Source organism: Diorhabda carinulata, chromosome 9, assembly GCF_026250575.1.
Source record: "Diorhabda carinulata isolate Delta chromosome 9, icDioCari1.1, whole genome shotgun sequence".
In the NCBI taxonomy this organism is placed as follows: domain Eukaryota; kingdom Metazoa; phylum Arthropoda; class Insecta; order Coleoptera; family Chrysomelidae; genus Diorhabda; species Diorhabda carinulata.
In genome coordinates this window covers 1,947,481-1,967,825 of record NC_079468.1, presented here as the reverse complement: position 1 = coordinate 1,967,825, position 20,345 = coordinate 1,947,481, and the positions used below count along the sequence as shown (strand labels likewise).

The 20,345-nt window shown below is 33.6% G+C and overlaps 1 protein-coding gene across 2 annotated transcripts in view; it reads right to left on the bottom strand.

Moving 5' to 3' along the window:
• The window catches only part of LOC130897768 (probable multidrug resistance-associated protein lethal(2)03659), a 43,784-nt gene extending 23,627 nt beyond the window's left edge, over positions 1–20,157 (bottom strand). Inside the window, exons 1-2 of one of the 2 annotated variants that reach the window (XM_057806658.1) lie at positions 19,808–20,157; positions 5,371–5,489 (exon numbers count right to left, since the gene is read on the bottom strand). In XM_057806658.1, coding sequence (XP_057662641.1) covers positions 5,371–5,438 — 68 coding nt within the window. In that variant the 5' untranslated portion in view covers positions 5,439–5,489; positions 19,808–20,157. Of the gene's footprint in view, positions 1–5,370; positions 5,490–15,312; positions 15,360–19,807 lie in introns of those variants that run through there. The other variant, XM_057806659.1, reaches the window with a different exon arrangement.
• Positions 20,158–20,345: the final 188 nt, after the last annotated feature.

Below are 20,345 nucleotides of genomic sequence, written 5' to 3'. Positions count from 1 at the left end.
TTCTTGAAAAAACTCTCTTTTTCAAGGACTAAAGACGCTACACTTAGCAGATGACGAAACCTGTAACACCCAGAACAAAAATAGAAGACGAAGATCTCTGGAAATTGATGCATGACTAACGTTGAAGACTTGGGACTGCTTTTCGACCAGAACCCAAGGGTTTTCTTCAAAATCAAGTCTAATATCCAACTTGGTGTCATCACTTACTGTACTGGCAGCTACTTTTTCAAGTATCTTACATGACCGAGTTGACGAAAATGCTTTTCTATTTTGCTGATTGCTTCCTATCGAAACAGATCAACCATTTCTTGAAAAAACTCTCTTTTTCAAGGACTAAAGACGCTACACTTAGCAGATGACGAAACCTGTAACACCCAGAACAAAAATAGAAGACGAAGATCTCTGGAAATTGATGCATGACTAACGTTGAAGACTTGGGACTGCTTATCGACCAGAACCCAAGGGTTTTCTTCAAAATCAAGTCTAATATCCAACTTGGTGTCATCACTTACTGTACTGGCAGCTACTTTTTCAAGTATCTTACATGACCGAGTTGACGAAAATGCTTTTCTATTTTGCTGATTGCTTCCTATCGAAACAGATCAACCATTTCTTGAAAAAACTCTCTTTTTCAAGGACTAAAGACGCTACACTTAGCAGATGACGAAACCTGTAACACCCAGAACAAAAATAGAAGACGAAGATCTCTGGAAATTGATGCATGACTAACGTTGAAGACTTGGGACTGCTTATCGACCAGAACCCAAGGGTTTTCTTCAAAATCAAGTCTAATATCCAACTTGGTGTCATCACTTACTGTACTGGCAGCTACTTTTTCAAGTATCTTACATGACCGAGTTGACGAAAATGCTTTTCTATTTTGCTGATTGCTTCCTATCGAAACAGATCAACCATTTCTTGAAAAAACTCTCTTTTTCAAGGACTAAAGACGCTACACTTAGCAGATGACGAAACCTGTAACACCCAGAACAAAAATAGAAGACGAAGATCTCTGGAAATTGATGCATGACTAACGTTGAAGACTTGGGACTGCTTATCGACCAGAACCCAAGGGTTTTCTTCAAAATCAAGTCTAATATCCAACTTGGTGTCATCACTTACTGTACTGGCAGCTACTTTTTCAAGTATCTTGCATAACCAAGTTGACTAAATTGCTTTTCTATTTTGCTGATTGCTTCCTATCGAAACAGATCAACCATTTCTTGAAAAAACTCTCTTTTTCAAGGACTAAAGACGCTACACTTAGCAGATGACGAAACCTGTAACACCCAGAACAAAAATAGAAGACGAAGATCTCTGGAAATTGATGCATGACTAACGTTGAAGACTTGGGACTGCTTTTCGACCAGAACCCAAGGGTTTTCTTCTAAATCAAGTCTAATATCCAACTTGGTGTCATCACTTACTGTACTGGCAGCTACTTTTTCAAGTATCTTACATGACCGAGTTGACGAAAATGCTTTTCTATTTTGCTGATTGCTTCCTATCGAAACAGATCAACCATTTCTTGAAAAAACTCTCTTTTTCAAGGACTAAAGACGCTACACTTAGCAGATGACGAAACCTGTAACACCCAGAACAAAAATAGAAGACGAAGATCTCTGGAAATTGATGCATGACTAACGTTGAAGACTTGGGACTGCTTATCGACCAGAACCCAAGGGTTTTCTTCAAAATCAAGTCTAATATCCAACTTGGTGTCATCACTTACTGTACTGGCAGCTACTTTTTCAAGTATCTTACATGACCGAGTTGACGAAAATGCTTTTCTATTTTGCTGATTGCTTCCTATCGAAACAGATCAACCATTTCTTGAAAAAACTCTCTTTTTCAAGGACTAAAGACGCTACACTTAGCAGATGACGAAACCTGTAACACCCAGAACAAAAATAGAAGACGAAGATCTCTGGAAATTGATGCATGACTAACGTTGAAGACTTGGGACTGCTTATCGACCAGAACCCAAGGGTTTTCTTCAAAATCAAGTCTAATATCCAACTTGGTGTCATCACTTACTGTACTGGCAGCTACTTTTTCAAGTATCTTACATGACCGAGTTGACGAAAATGCTTTTCTATTTTGCTGATTGCTTCCTATCGAAACAGATCAACCATTTCTTGAAAAAACTCTCTTTTTCAAGGACTAAAGACGCTACACTTAGCAGATGACGAAACCTGTAACACCCAGAACAAAAATAGAAGACGAAGATCTCTGGAAATTGATGCATGACTAACGTTGAAGACTTGGGACTGCTTATCGACCAGAACCCAAGGGTTTTCTTCAAAATCAAGTCTAATATCCAACTTGGTGTCATCACTTACTGTACTGGCAGCTACTTTTTCAAGTATCTTACATGACCGAGTTGACGAAAATGCTTTTCTATTTTGCTGATTGCTTCCTATCGAAACAGATCAACCATTTCTTGAAAAAACTCTCTTTTTCAAGGACTAAAGACGCTACACTTAGCAGATGACGAAACCTGTAACACCCAGAACAAAAATAGAAGACGAAGATCTCTGGAAATTGATGCATGACTAACGTTGAAGACTTGGGACTGCTTATCGACCAGAACCCAAGGGTTTTCTTCAAAATCAAGTCTAATATCCAACTTGGTGTCATCACTTACTGTACTGGCAGCTACTTTTTCAAGTATCTTACATGACCGAGTTGACGAAAATGCTTTTCTATTTTGCTGATTGCTTCCTATCGAAACAGATCAACCATTTCTTGAAAAAACTCTCTTTTTCAAGGACTAAAGACGCTACACTTAGCAGATGACGAAACCTGTAACACCCAGAACAAAAATAGAAGACGAAGATCTCTGGAAATTGATGCATGACTAACGTTGAAGACTTGGGACTGCTTATCGACCAGAACCCAAGGGTTTTCTTCAAAATCAAGTCTAATATCCAACTTGGTGTCATCACTTACTGTACTGGCAGCTACTTTTTCAAGTATCTTACATGACCGAGTTGACGAAAATGCTTTTCTATTTTGCTGATTGCTTCCTATCGAAACAGACCAACCATTTCTTGAAAAAACTCTCTTTTTCAAGGACTAAAGACGCTACACTTAGCAGATGACGAAACCTGTAACACCCAGAACAAAAATAGAAGACGAAGATCTCTGGAAATTGATGCATGACTAACGTTGAAGACTTGGGACTGCTTTTCGACCAGAACCCAAGGGTTTTCTTCAAAATCAAGTCTAATATCCAACTTGGTGTCATCACTTACTGTACTGGCAGCTACTTTTTCAAGTATCTTACATGACCGAGTTGACGAAAATGCTTTTCTATTTTGCTGATTGCTTCCTATCGAAACAGATCAACCATTTCTTGAAAAAACTCTCTTTTTCAAGGACTAAAGACGCTACACTTAGCAGATGACGAAACCTGTAACACCCAGAACAAAAATAGAAGACGAAGATCTCTGGAAATTGATGCATGACTAACGTTGAAGACTTGGGACTGCTTATCGACCAGAACCCAAGGGTTTTCTTCAAAATCAAGTCTAATATCCAACTTGGTGTCATCACTTACTGTACTGGCAGCTACTTTTTCAAGTATCTTACATGACCGAGTTGACGAAAATGCTTTTCTATTTTGCTGATTGCTTCCTATCGAAACAGATCAACCATTTCTTGAAAAAACTCTCTTTTTCAAGGACTAAAGACGCTACACTTAGCAGATGACGAAACCTGTAACACCCAGAACAAAAATAGAAGACGAAGATCTCTGGAAATTGATGCATGACTAACGTTGAAGACTTGGGACTGCTTATCGACCAGAACCCAAGGGTTTTCTTCAAAATCAAGTCTAATATCCAACTTGGTGTCATCACTTACTGTACTGGCAGCTACTTTTTCAAGTATCTTACATGACCGAGTTGACGAAAATGCTTTTCTATTTTGCTGATTGCTTCCTATCGAAACAGATCAACCATTTCTTGAAAAAACTCTCTTTTTCAAGGACTAAAGACGCTACACTTAGCAGATGACGAAACCTGTAACACCCAGAACAAAAATAGAAGACGAAGATCTCTGGAAATTGATGCATGACTAACGTTGAAGACTTGGGACTGCTTATCGACCAGAACCCAAGGGTTTTCTTCAAAATCAAGTCTAATATCCAACTTGGTGTCATCACTTACTGTACTGGCAGCTACTTTTTCAAGTATCTTACATGACCGAGTTGACGAAAATGCTTTTCTATTTTGCTGATTGCTTCCTATCGAAACAGATCAACCATTTCTTGAAAAAACTCTCTTTTTCAAGGACTAAAGACGCTACACTTAGCAGATGACGAAACCTGTAACACCCAGAACAAAAATAGAAGACGAAGATCTCTGGAAATTGATGCATGACTAACGTTGAAGACTTGGGACTGCTTATCGACCAGAACCCAAGGGTTTTCTTCAAAATCAAGTCTAATATCCAACTTGGTGTCATCACTTACTGTACTGGCAGCTACTTTTTCAAGTATCTTACATGACCGAGTTGACGAAAATGCTTTTCTATTTTGCTGATTGCTTCCTATCGAAACAGATCAACCATTTCTTGAAAAAACTCTCTTTTTCAAGGACTAAAGACGCTACACTTAGCAGATGACGAAACCTGTAACACCCAGAACAAAAATAGAAGACGAAGATCTCTGGAAATTGATGCATGACTAACGTTGAAGACTTGGGACTGCTTATCGACCAGAACCCAAGGGTTTTCTTCAAAATCAAGTCTAATATCCAACTTGGTGTCATCACTTACCGTACTGGCAGCTACTTTTTCAAGTATCTTACATGACCGAGTTGACGAAAATGCTTTTCTATTTTGCTGATTGCTTCCTATCGAAATAGATCAACCATTTCTTGAAAAAACTCTCTTTTTCAAGGACTAAAGACGCTACACTTAGCAGATGACGAAACCTGTAACACCCAGAACAAAAATAGAAGACGAAGATCTCTGGAAATTGATACCATTCGACATTCTAGACCTTTTAAACTTGAGCTAATGGTATCATCTTATAAGAATGCATCTCTTTTTTCTCCAATATGCGAAAAATTGATGTATGTCTAGCCTTGAAAACTGGTAGTTGCTTTTCGACCAGAATCCTATGGGTTTTCTTCAAAATCAAGCCTAATATCCAGCTTGGTGTCATCACTTACTGTACTGGCAGCTACTTTTTCAAGTATCTTGCATAACCAAGTTGACTAAATTGCTTTTCTATTTTGCTGATTGCTTCCTATCGAAACAGATCAACCATTTCTTGAAAAAACTGTCTTTTTCAAGGACTAAAGGGATGTAATAACAAATTCGCGTTATATACGTTGATAATACGAAAAAAAAAATACTTACCCGAAAGTTAAATACGAAAAAATATTAGATCTATCCAATGGATTGAATTTTCCTTTCTCTTTGTCCATTGTATCTACAATTTGCTATTCGATACAGTTGATCTAATCTAAAATCGTGATCTGTAAAAAATTTTTATTGATAACATCAGAAAAATGGTGGAAACTAATAATATAACGTAGAGAAAGTGACCTCAGAAAAGTTACCCTACCAGCAAACCACCCTCATACATACAAAAGTTTAAACACGCTGCTTCGATCCGTTTTTTAATGCATCTGCGCTTTTTAACTGAACACCAGATTAAAAACAGACTTGGTGGAGCAGTTTCGCTGGGGACGAGAACCATTAGAAGATGACCCACGCGAGGAAGTCTTGCGACTACTCAATGAAACGTTAAATTAACAAAAGCAATTTCCAAAACAACTATTCCAAAGATCCTACAGGACAAACTTCTTATCTGAGATCTTCTGGACCATCCTTGATCATCTCCAACAACCAGTGACCTTCAATGTCTTCCTATCTCGCGATTATCGGGACAAATATCTTATCTGAGATCTTCTGGACCATCCTCGATCATCTCCAACAACCAGTGACCTTCAATGTCTTCCTATCTCGCGATTATCGGTACAAACTTCTTATCTGAGATCTTCTGGACCATCCTTGATCATTTCCAACAACCAATGACTCTTAGTGTCTCTCCATCTCGCCGTTATCGGTACAAACTTCTTATCTGAGATCTTTTGGACCATCCTTGATCATTTCCAACAACCAGTGACCCTCAATGTCTTCCTATCTCGCGATTATCAGGACAAACTTCTTATCTGAGATCTTCTGGACCATCCTTGATCATTTCCAACAACCAGTGACCCTCAATGTCTTCCTATCTCGCGATTATCAGGACAAACTTCTTATCTGAGATCTTCTGGACCATCCTCGATCATCTCCAACAACCAGTGACCCTCAATGTCTTCCTATCTCGCGATTATCAGGACAAACTTCTTATCTGAGATGTTCTGGACCATCCTCGATCATCTCCAACAACCAGTGACCCTCAATGTCTTCCTATCTCGCGATTATCAGGACAAACTTCTTATCTGAGATGCTCTGGACCATCCTCGATCATCTCCAACAACCAGTGACCCTCAATGTCTTCCTATCTCGCGATTATCAGGACAAACTTCTTATCTGAGATGTTCTGGACCATCCTCGATCATCTCCAACAACTCGGTCCTTATGGAACTCAACCTTAACTGTACCAAGCAGCCACTTCCAAGAGGGTCTTCCAAAGGTTAGTCTATGCTACTTGAACCAGGAACCTGACACTGCATAAACCATGTCCTTGACCTCTTCCATCAGTCTGGAACGACTCCAACTAATATTTTTCGACCAAGTATGAATTTAGAACGATTATGACGAATTTTAGATTCGAACCCACAACAATAAGTTATGCAACGTCAAGTACTTTTATCACTTTGGTTATAGAGGGTGTCCCACGACGAGTTAAAACTATCTGTTTATGGCGAAATACTTATAGTAAAATCATGAAAATTTCTACGTTTAAATTTTCGGATACGAACTTTTTAAAAACTTTCAAAACCACCAAAACTTTGTTATTTCAAATGAAACACCTTGTATATTAATACATTTTTGAAATCTACGTAAAATTTTAGTATACTTTTGTCTAAAAAGTTTTTTCTAAAAATGCATATTTTTCGAATTATTAATTTTTTTGTAACTATTACAGACCCTTATAAATTATTTTTTTACGAAAATACCCTTAAAGATATGAAAATCGTTTCTATTCGGTTTATTTAATCCAGGTCTGAAGTATTTGAATCTATGTTAAAAAAATTTTTATTTTATACAAGGTGTGTATAAAAAGTTTTCAAAACTTAACTTCATAAATATCAAATTTCTTTATTTTTTCAAATATAACCACCCGGTTTTTTCTATTTTAATACATTCAGGGGTAAAAAATAAGGCAATTTCATGTATAATTTCCTATACCTAAACTCTACCGTTATCCAGATATTAAATGTTTTCTGTAAATTTTTAGAGAACTTTGGAAGACTTTTTATACACACCCTGTATATAAAATGAAGAATTTTTTAACATATATTCAAATACATGTGATCTTGCTAAAAGCAACCGAACAGAAACTATTTTCATGTTTTTAAGGATGTCCTCGTAAAAAAATAATTTATAAGGGTCTGCAACGGTCTAATTTTTTTCAAAAAAATCAATAACTCAAAAATATGCATTTTTCGAAAAAAGTTTTTAGACAAAATTACGTATATTTCAAAAATGTCGTAGTATACAGGGTGTTCTATTTGAAATAACAAAGTTGCAGTTACAGGTTTTATACAGGGTGTGTATAAAAAGTTTTCAAAACTTAACTTCATAAATATCAAATTACTCCATTTTTTTAAATAGAACCACCCAGTTTTTTCTATTTTAATACATTCAGAGGTAAAAAATAAGGCAATTTCATGTATAATTTCCTATACCTAAACCCTACCGTTATCCAGATATTAAATGTTTTCTGTAAATTTTCAGAAATCCAGGTGTGGTTTAAATTTTATTTTGACCCGATGATACAAGCACTAAAAAATAAAAAATTATTTTTCTTTATCTTGTCAAGGTCAGTGAAATAAAATCAAATCAAATTGTATTTACTAATCCTATTTAAACTTTTTTTATATTTGAGGTTTTAAATTATTATTGAATTTTAATTTTTTACGTATACTTTTAGTAGGCCTTGTAATAAATGACAGTTATATAACTGTCATTAGTCAATTATGTAAATATCATCAAATAAAGTACATTTTCTTGGTACAACTTTGTATACAGATAGTTTTAACTCGTCATGGGACACCCCGTATATGTATTAGGTGATATATGGACATTAAAATAACTCCGTTTCCGGCTGATTCGATATTTAGAATTCCTAACCTCACTATCTTACAAACCAAACCCCACGACACTGGTATGATTCCGAATTAGATATTGTATACGGGAGAGCTTCGAATAGTATGTATTTGCGTCCTTAAAAAACATGATTAAATTTAAAACGAAAATAAGCAAACAAACAATCGATTTAATTTGATTTGCACGTCAAATTTTTCTTGGACAAATTAGTGTCATATTGTATTAGTAAGCGGTTTTTTTATTTTTCTTAAAATAAACATCGAAAATTCCAATAATTCCCGACACACAAACATCGTCGATGGATACAAAGTCACCTTGACAGTTTCGTTGTTGTCATGTTACAAAATGTGTGTTGTTATACAGGACGGATAAACTAAGTTAATTAATAGCCTTTCGCAAAACCGATTCGAAAACTTCGATTCGATATTTTTTATGAAAAACTGTAGCTTGACGAAACTGAACTCGCATCCTATTTATAAAAGGAAGGAAGGCGTGAAGTCTAACGGGTATCGAGTAAAAGTTTCGCGGGAAGAAGAATCGGAGTTGATTTATTACCAGCTGTTCCTTCTTCGGATGTTATTTTGAGTCTTTTGAATTGCAAAACAAATTTCGTAGCGGTTGTTTGATACGTATGTTAATGAGAAAATTACGTATCTGTATTTAGTTTTCAGAGTTTAATAACATTTTAGATTTAAATTGACTCGATGGTAAACCAGTTCTACGAATAGATTCGACATTACATAACAACATTATTATTTTTCGCAACTATAAATTATGTAATGGGAGAAACCAAAGATCACGATCGTATACGGGGTGCTGGTAGAGTAAATTTAATATGGAATCGTATTTTGACTGAATTACAATTTTTTTTAAAAAAATAATCTACGTTATGAGGTCAATAACCTTTAAGTGAAGACGTCGAGGACATTTTTTTATTAAACTCGTTTATTTTTTTGTTTCGTGCTGACAATTTATCACAGTTGTTAAGTCTTGAAGCTATTTCAACGTTTACTTAAAGTTTTTGACGTTATATACAGTGTGTTTATAAATTATTTATCATGTAAAGGAACAGAACGTGTGAAGAGTTGGATATAAATCAAATTCCCATTTAAAATCGCATTTTTAAAGAAGAAACCAATCAATAAGGTCAATAACCTTTAAGCGAAGACGTCGAGGACATTTTTTTATGTGAATCGTTCATTTTTTTGTTTCGTGCTGACAATTTATCACAGTTGTTAAGTCTTGAAGCTATTTCAACGTTTACTTAAAGTTTTTGACGTTATATACAGTGTGTTTATAAATTATTTATCATGTAAAGGAACAGAACGTGTGAGGAGTTGGATATAAATCAAATTCCCATTTAAAATCGCATTTTTAAAGAAGAAACCAATTAATAAGGTCAATAACCTTTAAGTGAAGACGTCGAGGACATTTTTTTATGTGACTCGTTTATTTTTTTGTTTCCTGCTGACAATTTATCACAGTTGTTAAGTCTTGAAGCTATTTCAACGTTTACTTAAAGTTTTTGACGTTATATACAGTGTGTTTATAAATTATTTATCATATAAAGGAACAGAACGTGTGAGGAGTTAGATAGAATTCAAATTCCCATTTGAAATCGCATTTTTAAAGAAGAAACCAATCAATAAGGTCAATAACCTTTAAGTGAAGACGTCGAGGACATTTTTTTATGTGACTCGTTTATTTTTTTGTTTCCTGCTGACAATTTATCACAGTTGTTAAGTCTTGAAGCTATTTCAACGTTTACTTAAAGTTTTTGACGTTATATACAGTGTGTTTATAAATTATTTATCATATAAAGGAACAGAACGTGTGAGGAGTTGGATATAAAACAAATTCCCATTTAAAATCGCATTTTTAAAGAAGAAACCAATCAATAAGGTCAATAACCTTTAAGTGAAGACGTCGAGGACATTTTTTTATGTGACTCGTTTATTTTTTTGTTTCGTGCTGACAATATATCACAGTTGTTAAGTCTTGAAGCTATTTCAACGTTTACTTAAAGTTTTTGACGTTATATACAGTGTGTTTATAAATTATTTATCATATAAAGGAACAGAACGTGTGAGGAGTTAGATAGAATTCAAATTCCCATTTGAAATCGCATTTTTAAAGAAAAAACCAATCAATAAGGTCAATAACCTTTAAGCGAAGACGTCGAGGACATTTTTTTATGTGAATCGTTCATTTTTTTGTTTCGTGCTGACAATATATCACAGTTGTTAAGTCTTGAAGCTATTTCAACGTTTACTTAAAGTTTTTGACGTTATATACAGTGTGTTTATAAATTATTTATCATATAAAGGAACAGAACGTGTGAAGAGTTAGATAGAATTCAAATTCCCATTTGAAATCGCATTTTTAAAGAAGAAACCAATCAATAAGGTCAATAACCTTTAAGCGAAGACGTCGAGGACATTTTTTTATGTGAATCGTTCATTTTTTTGTTTCGTGCTGACAATATATCACAGTTGTTAAGTCTTGAAGCTATTTCAACGTTTACTTAAAGTTTTTGACGTTATATACAGTGTGTTTATAAATTATTTATCATATAAAGGAACAGAACGTGTGAAGAGTTAGATAGAATTCAAATTCCCATTTGAAATCGCATTTTTAAAGAAAAAACCAATCAATAAGGTCAATAACCTTTAAGTGAAGACGTCGAGGACATTTTTTTATGTGACTCGTTTATTTTTTTGTTTCCTGCTGACAATTTATCACAGTTGTTAAGTCTTGAAGCTATTTCAACGTTTACTTAAAGTTTTTGACGTTATATACAGTGTGTTTATAAATTATTTATCATATAAAGGAACAGAACGTGTGAAGAGTTAGATAGAATTCAAATTCCCATTTGAAATCGCATTTTTAAAGAAGAAACCAATCAATAAGGTCAATAACCTTTAAGCGAAGACGTCGAGGACATTTTTTTATGTGAATCGTTCATTTTTTTGTTTCGTGCTGACAATATATCACAGTTGTTAAGTCTTGAAGCTATTTCAACGTTTACTTAAAGTTTTTGACGTTATATACAGTGTGTTTATAAATTATTTATCATATAAAGGAACAGAACGTGTGAAGAGTTAGATAGAATTCAAATTCCCATTTGAAATCGCATTTTTAAAGAAAAAACCAATCAATAAGGTCAATAACCTTTAAGTGAAGACGTCGAGGACATTTTTTTATGTGACTCGTTTATTTTTTTGTTTCGTGCTGACAATATATCACAGTTGTTAAGTCTTGAAGCTATTTCAACGTTTACTTAAAGTTTTTGACGTTATATACAGTGTGTTTATAAATTATTTATCATATAAAGGAACAGAACGTGTGAAGAGTTAGATAGAATTCAAATTCCCATTTGAAATCGCATTTTTAAAGAAGAAACCAATCAATAAGGTCAATAACCTTTAAGCGAAGACGTCGAGGACATTTTTTTATGTGAATCGTTCATTTTTTTGTTTCGTGCTGACAATATATCACAGTTGTTAAGTCTTGAAGCTATTTCAACGTTTACTTAAAGTTTTTGACGTTATATACAGTGTGTTTATAAATTATTTATCATATAAAGGAACAGAACGTGTGAAGAGTTAGATAGAATTCAAATTCCCATTTGAAATCGCATTTTTAAAGAAAAAACCAATCAATAAGGTCAATAACCTTTAAGTGAAGACGTCGAGGACATTTTTTTATGTGACTCGTTTATTTTTTTGTTTCCTGCTGACAATTTATCACAGTTGTTAAGTCTTGAAGCTATTTCAACGTTTACTTAAAGTTTTTGACGTTATATACAGTGTGTTTATAAATTATTTATCATATAAAGGAACAGAACGTGTGAAGAGTTAGATAGAATTCAAATTCCCATTTGAAATCGCATTTTTAAAGAAGAAACCAATCAATAAGGTCAATAACCTTTAAGCGAAGACGTCGAGGACATTTTTTTATGTGAATCGTTCATTTTTTTGTTTCGTGCTGACAATTTATCACAGTTGTTAAGTCTTGAAGCTATTTCAACGTTTACTTAAAGTTTTTGACGTTATATACAGTGTGTTTATAAATTATTTATCATATAAAGGAACAGAACGTGTGAAGAGTTAGATAGAATTCAAATTCCCATATGAAATCGCATTTTTAAAGAAGAAACCAATCAATAAGGTCAATAACCTTTAAGCGAAGACGTCGAGGACATTTTTTTATGTGAATCGTTCATTTTTTTGTTTCGTGCTGACAATTTATCACAGTTGTTAAGTCTTGAAGCTATTTCAACGTTTACTGAAAGTTTGTGACGTTATATACAGTATGTTTATAAATTATTTATCATATAAAGGAACAGAACGTGTGAGGAGTTAGATAGAATTCAAATTCCCATTTGAAATCGCATTTTTAAAGAAGAAACCAATCAATAAGGTCAATAACCTTTAAGCGAAGACGTCGAGGACATTTTTTTATGTGAATCGTTCATTTTTTTGTTTCGTGCTGACAATATATCACAGTTGTTAAGTCTTGAAGCTATTTCAACGTTTACTTAAAGTTTTTGACGTTATATACAGTGTGTTTATAAATTATTTATCATATAAAGGAACAGAACGTGTGAGGAGTTAGATAGAATTCAAATTCCCATTTGAAATCGCATTTTTAAAGAAGAAACCAATCAATAAGGTCAATAACCTTTAAGCGAAGACGTCGAGGACATTTTTTTATGTGAATCGTTCATTTTTTTGTTTCGTGCTGACAATTTATCACAGTTGTTAAGTCTTGAAGCTATTTCAACGTTTACTGAAAGTTTGTGACGTTATATACAGTATGTTTATAAATTATTTATCATATAAAGGAACAGAACGTGTGAGGAGTTAGATAGAATTCAAATTCCCATTTGAAATCGCATTTTTAAAGAAGAAACCAATCAATAAGGTCAATAACCTTTAAGCGAAGACGTCGAGGACATTTTTTTATGTGAATCGTTCATTTTTTTGTTTCGTGCTGACAATATATCACAGTTGTTAAGTCTTGAAGCTATTTCAACGTTTACTTAAAGTTTTTGACGTTATATACAGTGTGTTTATAAATTATTTATCATATAAAGGAACAGAACGTGTGAAGAGTTAGATAGAATTCAAATTCCCATTTGAAATCGCATTTTTAAAGAAGAAACCAATCAATAAGGTCAATAACCTTTAAGCGAAGACGTCGAGGACATTTTTTTATGTGAATCGTTCATTTTTTTGTTTCGTGCTGACAATTTATCACAGTTGTTAAGTCTTGAAGCTATTTCAACGTTTACTGAAAGTTTGTGACGTTATATACAGTATGTTTATAAATTATTTATCATATAAAGGAACAGAACGTGTGAGGAGTTAGATAGAATTCAAATTCCCATTTGAAATCGCATTTTTAAAGAAGAAACCAATCAATAAGGTCAATAACCTTTAAGCGAAGACGTCGAGGACATTTTTTTATGTGAATCGTTCATTTTTTTGTTTCGTGCTGACAATATATCACAGTTGTTAAGTCTTGAAGCTATTTCAACGTTTACTTAAAGTTTTTGACGTTATATACAGTGTGTTTATAAATTATTTATCATATAAAGGAACAGAACGTGTGAGGAGTTAGATAGAATTCAAATTCCCATTTGAAATCGCATTTTTAAAGAAGAAACCAATCAATAAGGTCAATAACCTTTAAGCGAAGACGTCGAGGACATTTTTTTATGTGAATCGTTCATTTTTTTGTTTCGTGCTGACAATTTATCACAGTTGTTAAGTCTTGAAGCTATTTCAACGTTTACTGAAAGTTTGTGACGTTATATACAGTATGTTTATAAATTATTTATCATATAAAGGAACAGAACGTGTGAGGAGTTAGATAGAATTCAAATTCCCATTTGAAATCGCATTTTTAAAGAAGAAACCAATCAATAAGGTCAATAACCTTTAAGCGAAGACGTCGAGGACATTTTTTTATGTGAATCGTTCATTTTTTTGTTTCGTGCTGACAATTTATCACAGTTGTTAAGTCTTGAAGCTATTTCAACGTTTACTGAAAGTTTGTGACGTTATATACAGTATGTTTATAAATTATTTATCATATAAAGGAACAGAACGTGTGAGGAGTTAGATAGAATTCAAATTCCCATTTGAAATCGCATTTTTAAAGAAGAAACCAATCAATAAGGTCAATAACCTTTAAGCGAAGACGTCGAGGACATTTTTTTATGTGACTCGTTTATTTTTTTGTTTCCTGCTGACAATATATCACAGTTGTTAAGTCTTGAAGCTATTTCAACGTTTACTGAAAGTTTGTGACGTTATATACAGTGTGTTTATAAATTAAATAAAGCACAACAGTCAACTGGGAAGGTTATGGCTTCGGTATTTTGGGAATACTGTCCATCTACCATCTCCAAAAGGGAGAGACAGGCAATAGCGAATACTACGTGGAGTTATTGGATTGTATTAATGCAAAAATCAAGAAAGAAACTGTCTGTTGCACCAAAACAATCCACCGATTCACAAGTCGATGGCAACGATGGTTAAATTGAAGGAATTACTTTCCCATCCATCGTATAGTCCAGATCTGGCACTTAGTAACTACTAACTATTCGATATTATGAAAAGAAAGGTCGCCAGTAAGAAATTCGACTTGAATGATGAAGCAATTGTTGAAATTGAAGCCTATTTCGAGGAAAAAGACAAATTTTTCTATCAGCACGGAATCGAGAAGTTCGAGAAGCGTTGATTGATTGTTTCGGAGATTAAATTGATGAATAAAATCGATTTTTGGCGTAAAAAATATGTTTTTCATAGATAATCACACGATTTTGTCTAAATTTTGCGTTTTTTAACTCATTTTAGACTTTCGGTATCGCATTTGTTCAAAATGGTTTTATTACAAAATAACAGGACTGCATAATTAGAAATATACGTTATCTGGGTATTTGTTTATGTAAAAATTCAATAGCTAGATAATAAATATTGTTTGTTATTAAAAAAAAAAAATACTCACTATCGATTCGAAGGTATGCACGATGCATTTATAAGAATCACGATTAAGTCGTAACCTCGAATTTATAATGTGAAATACCTACCAGGTGAGTTCAATATGAAAAATTGTTTTAAAATTTCGATTTTATTTTGTAAAATCCATAATTTTGAATAATCGTTAAGATATTTTATGGGAATTATTAATAATAAAAGACTTCTAGGTGGTTTCAAGGATTTAAAATTTTTCAAAACATCGACTCGACAATTTCTTTTTGGTTATTTTAATTACAAACAAAATCCAAGTTTCCTCGAAAACAGTTTAACAAAATCTAAAGTTTTTTTTTATACTTTGATGAGTTTAAAAAAGGGAAAATCGTTTGTCTAAGTTTGGTAGGATAAAAAAGGATTTTTTGTAAGGAATGTGGTTTGTTCGAGCAGGCCCCGATATAGGAATAGTTCCTCTGCAGGGCTGGGGTGGTGGAGGTTTCGTTGGGATGTGTTTCCGTAGCAAAAACGGTCCTTCTCGTTTTTCTTTTTTGTATTTTTGAGTGGTTTTATTGTTGTCGTTTCATCATCACCTCCCTTGGATGATTTTTTATTCCCAGGATTGAAAAAATGGCTCGGTTGTTGAATATTTTCCAATAACATTGTAATTATTTCGACTATTTTGAGAAACTTGACGTTTTTTATTGAAAAAATTTATTAAACATCGCTGAGAAAAGTGTATGGGGCTAAAAGCTCAAAATTTTTGTGTTTTCTTTGTTGAATCGAGTACTTCTGGGACTACCCTCGTAAAAACCCAGATAATTTTATCAAATAGACTCGATTATCTCACTATAGGTCCACGTTTATTGTCAATCACTTTCTATTTTTTGTGTATGGGGCTTAAAGTTTAAAAATTTTTGTGTTTTCTTTGTCAAATCGAGTTCTTCTGGGACTACCCTCGTAAAAACCCCGATAATTTTATCAAATAGACTCGATTATCTCACTATAGGTCCACGTTTATTGTCAATCACTTTCTATTTTTTGTGTATGGGGCTTAAAGTTTAAAATTTTTGTGTTTTCTTTGGCGAATCGAGTACTTCTGGGACTACCCTCGTAAAAACCCCGATAATTTTATCAAATAGACTCGATTATCTCACTATAGGTCCACGTTTATTGTCAATCACTTTCTATTTTTTGTGTATGGGGCTTAAAGTTTAAAATTTTTGTGTTTTCTTTGGCGAATCGAGTACTTCTGGGACTACCCTCGTAAAAACCCCGATAATTTTATCAAATAGACTCGATTATCTCACTATAGGTCCACGTTTATTGTCAATCACTTTCTATTTTTTGTGTATGGGGCTTAAAGTTCAAAATTTTTGTGTTTTCTTTGGCGAATCGAGTACTTCTGGGACTACCCTCGTAAAAACCCCGATAATTTTATCAAATAGACTCGATTATCTCACTATAGGTCCACGTTTATTGTCAATCACTTTCTATTTTTTGTGTATGGGGCTAAAAGTTCAAAATTTTTGTGTTTTCTTTGGCGAATCGAGTTCTTCTGGGACTACCCTCGTAAAAACCCCGATAATTTTATCAAATAGACTCGATTATCTCACTATAGGTCCACGTTTATTGTCAATCACTTTCTATTTTTTGTGTATGGGGCTTAAAGTTTAAAATTTTTGTGTTTTCTTTGGCGAATCGAGTACTTCTGGGACTACCCTCGTAAAAACCCCGATAATTTTATCAAATAGACTCGATTATCTCACTATAGGTCCACGTTTATTGTCAATCACTTTCTATTTTTTGTGTATGGGGCTTAAAGTTTAAAATTTTTGTGTTTTCTTTGGCGAATCGAGTTCTTCTGGGACTACCCTCGTAAAAACCCCGATAATTTTATCAAATAGACTCGATTATCTCACTATAGGTCCACGTTTATTGTCAATCACTTTCTATTTTTTGTGTATGGGGCTTAAAGTTTAAAATTTTTGTGTTTTCTTTGTTGAATCGAGTACTTCTGGGACTACCCTCGTAAAAACCCAGATAATTTTATCAAATAGACTCGATTATCTCACTATAGGTCCACGTTTATTGTCAATCACTTTCTATTTTTTGTGTATGGGGCTTAAAGTTTAAAATTTTTGTGTTTTCTTTGTTGAATCGAGTACTTCTGGGACTACCCTCGTAAAAACCCAGATAATTTTATCAAATACACTCGATTATCTCACTATAGGTCCACGTTTATTGTCAATCACTTTCTATTTTTTGTGTATGGGGCTTAAAGTTTAAAATTTTTGTGTTTTCTTTGGCGAATCGAGTTCTTCTGGGACTACCCTCGTAAAAACCCTGATAATTTTATCAAATAGACTCGATTATCTCACTATAGGTCCACGTTTATTGTCAATCACTTTCTATTTTTTGTGTATGGGGCTTAAAGTTTAAAATTTTTGTGTTTTCTTTGGCGAATCGAGTTCTTCTGGGACTACCCTCGTAAAAACCCCGATAATTTTATCAAATAGACTCGATTATCTCACTATAGGTCCACGTTTATTGTCAATCACTTTCTATTTTTTGTGTATGGGGCTTAAAGTTTAAAATTTTTGTGTTTTCTTTGTCAAATCGAGTTCTTCTGGGACTACCCTCGTAAAAACCCCGATAATTTTATCAAATAGACTCGATTATCTCACTATAGGTCCACGTTTATTGTCAATCACTTTCTATTTTTTGTGTATGGGGCTTAAAGTTTAAAATTTTTGTGTTTTCTTTGGCGAATCGAGTACTTCTGGGACTACCCTCGTAAAAACCCTGATAATTTTATCAAATAGACTCGATTATCTCACTATAGGTCCACGTTTATTGTCAATCACTTTCTATTTTTTGTGTATGGGGCTAAAAGTTCAAAATTTTTGTGTTTTCTTTGGCGAATCGAGTTCTTCTGGGACTACCCTCGTAAAAACCCCGATAATTTTATCAAATAGACTCGATTATCTCACTATAGGTCCACGTTTATTGTCAATCACTTTCTATTTTTTGTGTATGGGGCTAAAAGTTCAAAATTTTTGTGTTTTCTTTGGCGAATCGAGTTCTTCTGGGACTACCCTCGTAAAAACCCCGATAATTTTATCAAATAGACTCGATTATCTCACTATAGGTCCACGTTTATTGTCAATCACTTTCTATTTTTTGTGTATGGGGCTTAAAGTTTAAAATTTTTGTGTTTTCTTTGGCGAATCGAGTACTTCTGGGACTACCCTCGTAAAAACCCCGATAATTTTATCAAATAGACTCGATTATCTCACTATAGGTCCACGTTTATTGTCAATCACTTTCTATTTTTTGTGTATGGGGCTAAAAGTTCAAAATTTTTGTGTTTTCTTTGGCGAATCGAGTTCTTCTGGGACTACCCTCGTAAAAACCCCGATAATTTTATCAAATAGACTCGATTATCTCACTATAGGTCCACGTTTATTGTCAATCACTTTCTATTTTTTGTGTATGGGGCTTAAAGTTTAAAATTTTTGTGTTTTCTTTGGCGAATCGAGTACTTCTGGGACTACCCTCGTAAAAACCCCGATAATTTTATCAAATAGACTCGATTATCTCACTATAGGTCCACGTTTATTGTCAATCACTTTCTATTTTTTGTGTATGGGGCTTAAAGTTTAAAATTTTTGTGTTTTCTTTGTCAAATCGAGTTCTTCTGGGACTACCCTCGTAAAAACCCCGATAATTTTATCAAATAGACTCGATTATCTCACTATAGGTCCACGTTTATTGTCAATCACTTTCTATTTTTTGTGTATGGGGCTTAAAGTTTAAAATTTTTGTGTTTTCTTTGGCGAATCGAGTACTTCTGGGACTACCCTCGTAAAAACCCCGATAATTTTATCAAATAGACTCGATTATCTCACTATAGGTCCACGTTTATTGTCAATCACTTTCTATTTTTTGTGTATGGGGCTTAAAGTTTAAAATTTTTGTGTTTTCTTTGTCAAATCGAGTTCTTCTGGGACTACCCTCGTAAAAACCCCGATAATTTTATCAAATAGACTCGATTATCTCACTATAGGTCCACGTTTATTGTCAATCACTTTCTATTTTTTGTGTATGGGGCTTAAAGTTTAAAAATTTTTGTGTTTTCTTTGTCAAATCGAGTTCTTCTGGGACTACCCTCGTAAAAACCCCGATAATTTTATCAAATAGACTCGATTATCTCACTATAGGTCCACGTTTATTGTCAATCACTTTCTATTTTTTGTGTATGGGGCTAAAAGTTCAAAATTTTTGTGTTTTCTTTATTGAATCGAGTACTTCTGGGACTACCCTCGTAAAAACCCCGATAGTTTTATCGAATAGATTTGATTATCTCACTAGAACTACGGTTATTTTCAATTAGTTTCTATTTTTTGTTAATTTTCTATTAACCGACTTAACAACAATTATATAATGACTTTCTAAATTGTTTGTAGTTATAATTTACAAGTAACGTCCTTCATGCATCGGGAGATTTTGAAATATATGAATAAACTTACCTACGGACGGATTAACCAAAGAATAAATCACCGATTGTTCAACAACCGTACACACAAGGACATGCAACAAACACCAACTGAGGATGATATACAATACGCAACTTATTATTCAACTGAATTTAATATAATTAGACAAACACAAATAATAATAGTAATAATAATAATATCTGACAAAAGCATCAATTATTTCATGATTTTTTTTTTCGAACCAGACGGAAATCTAACGTTCGTGATTATACCGGGTGTGGATGTTGCGAGTGCATTTGTTTGAATAAATATTTGCGCCGTTTTGAAGCTGGTGTGCTACTTTTTGGAGTCGCTTTCTATAGCAGTTGGATCGAGAAGTCGTTTTATTCGATAATAACGTTTCTTGAATTGTTGTATGGGGGGATATAGCAATTTCCATGACGTTCGTTTTAATCCGATAATGTCAACAACTATGGGAATGTTTCCATATGATTAAATATGTTGCGAAAAATATTTTAATTGTTGTTTGTGATTTTGGACGTTTAAAATTAATGACCGTTCGGGCAGTTAT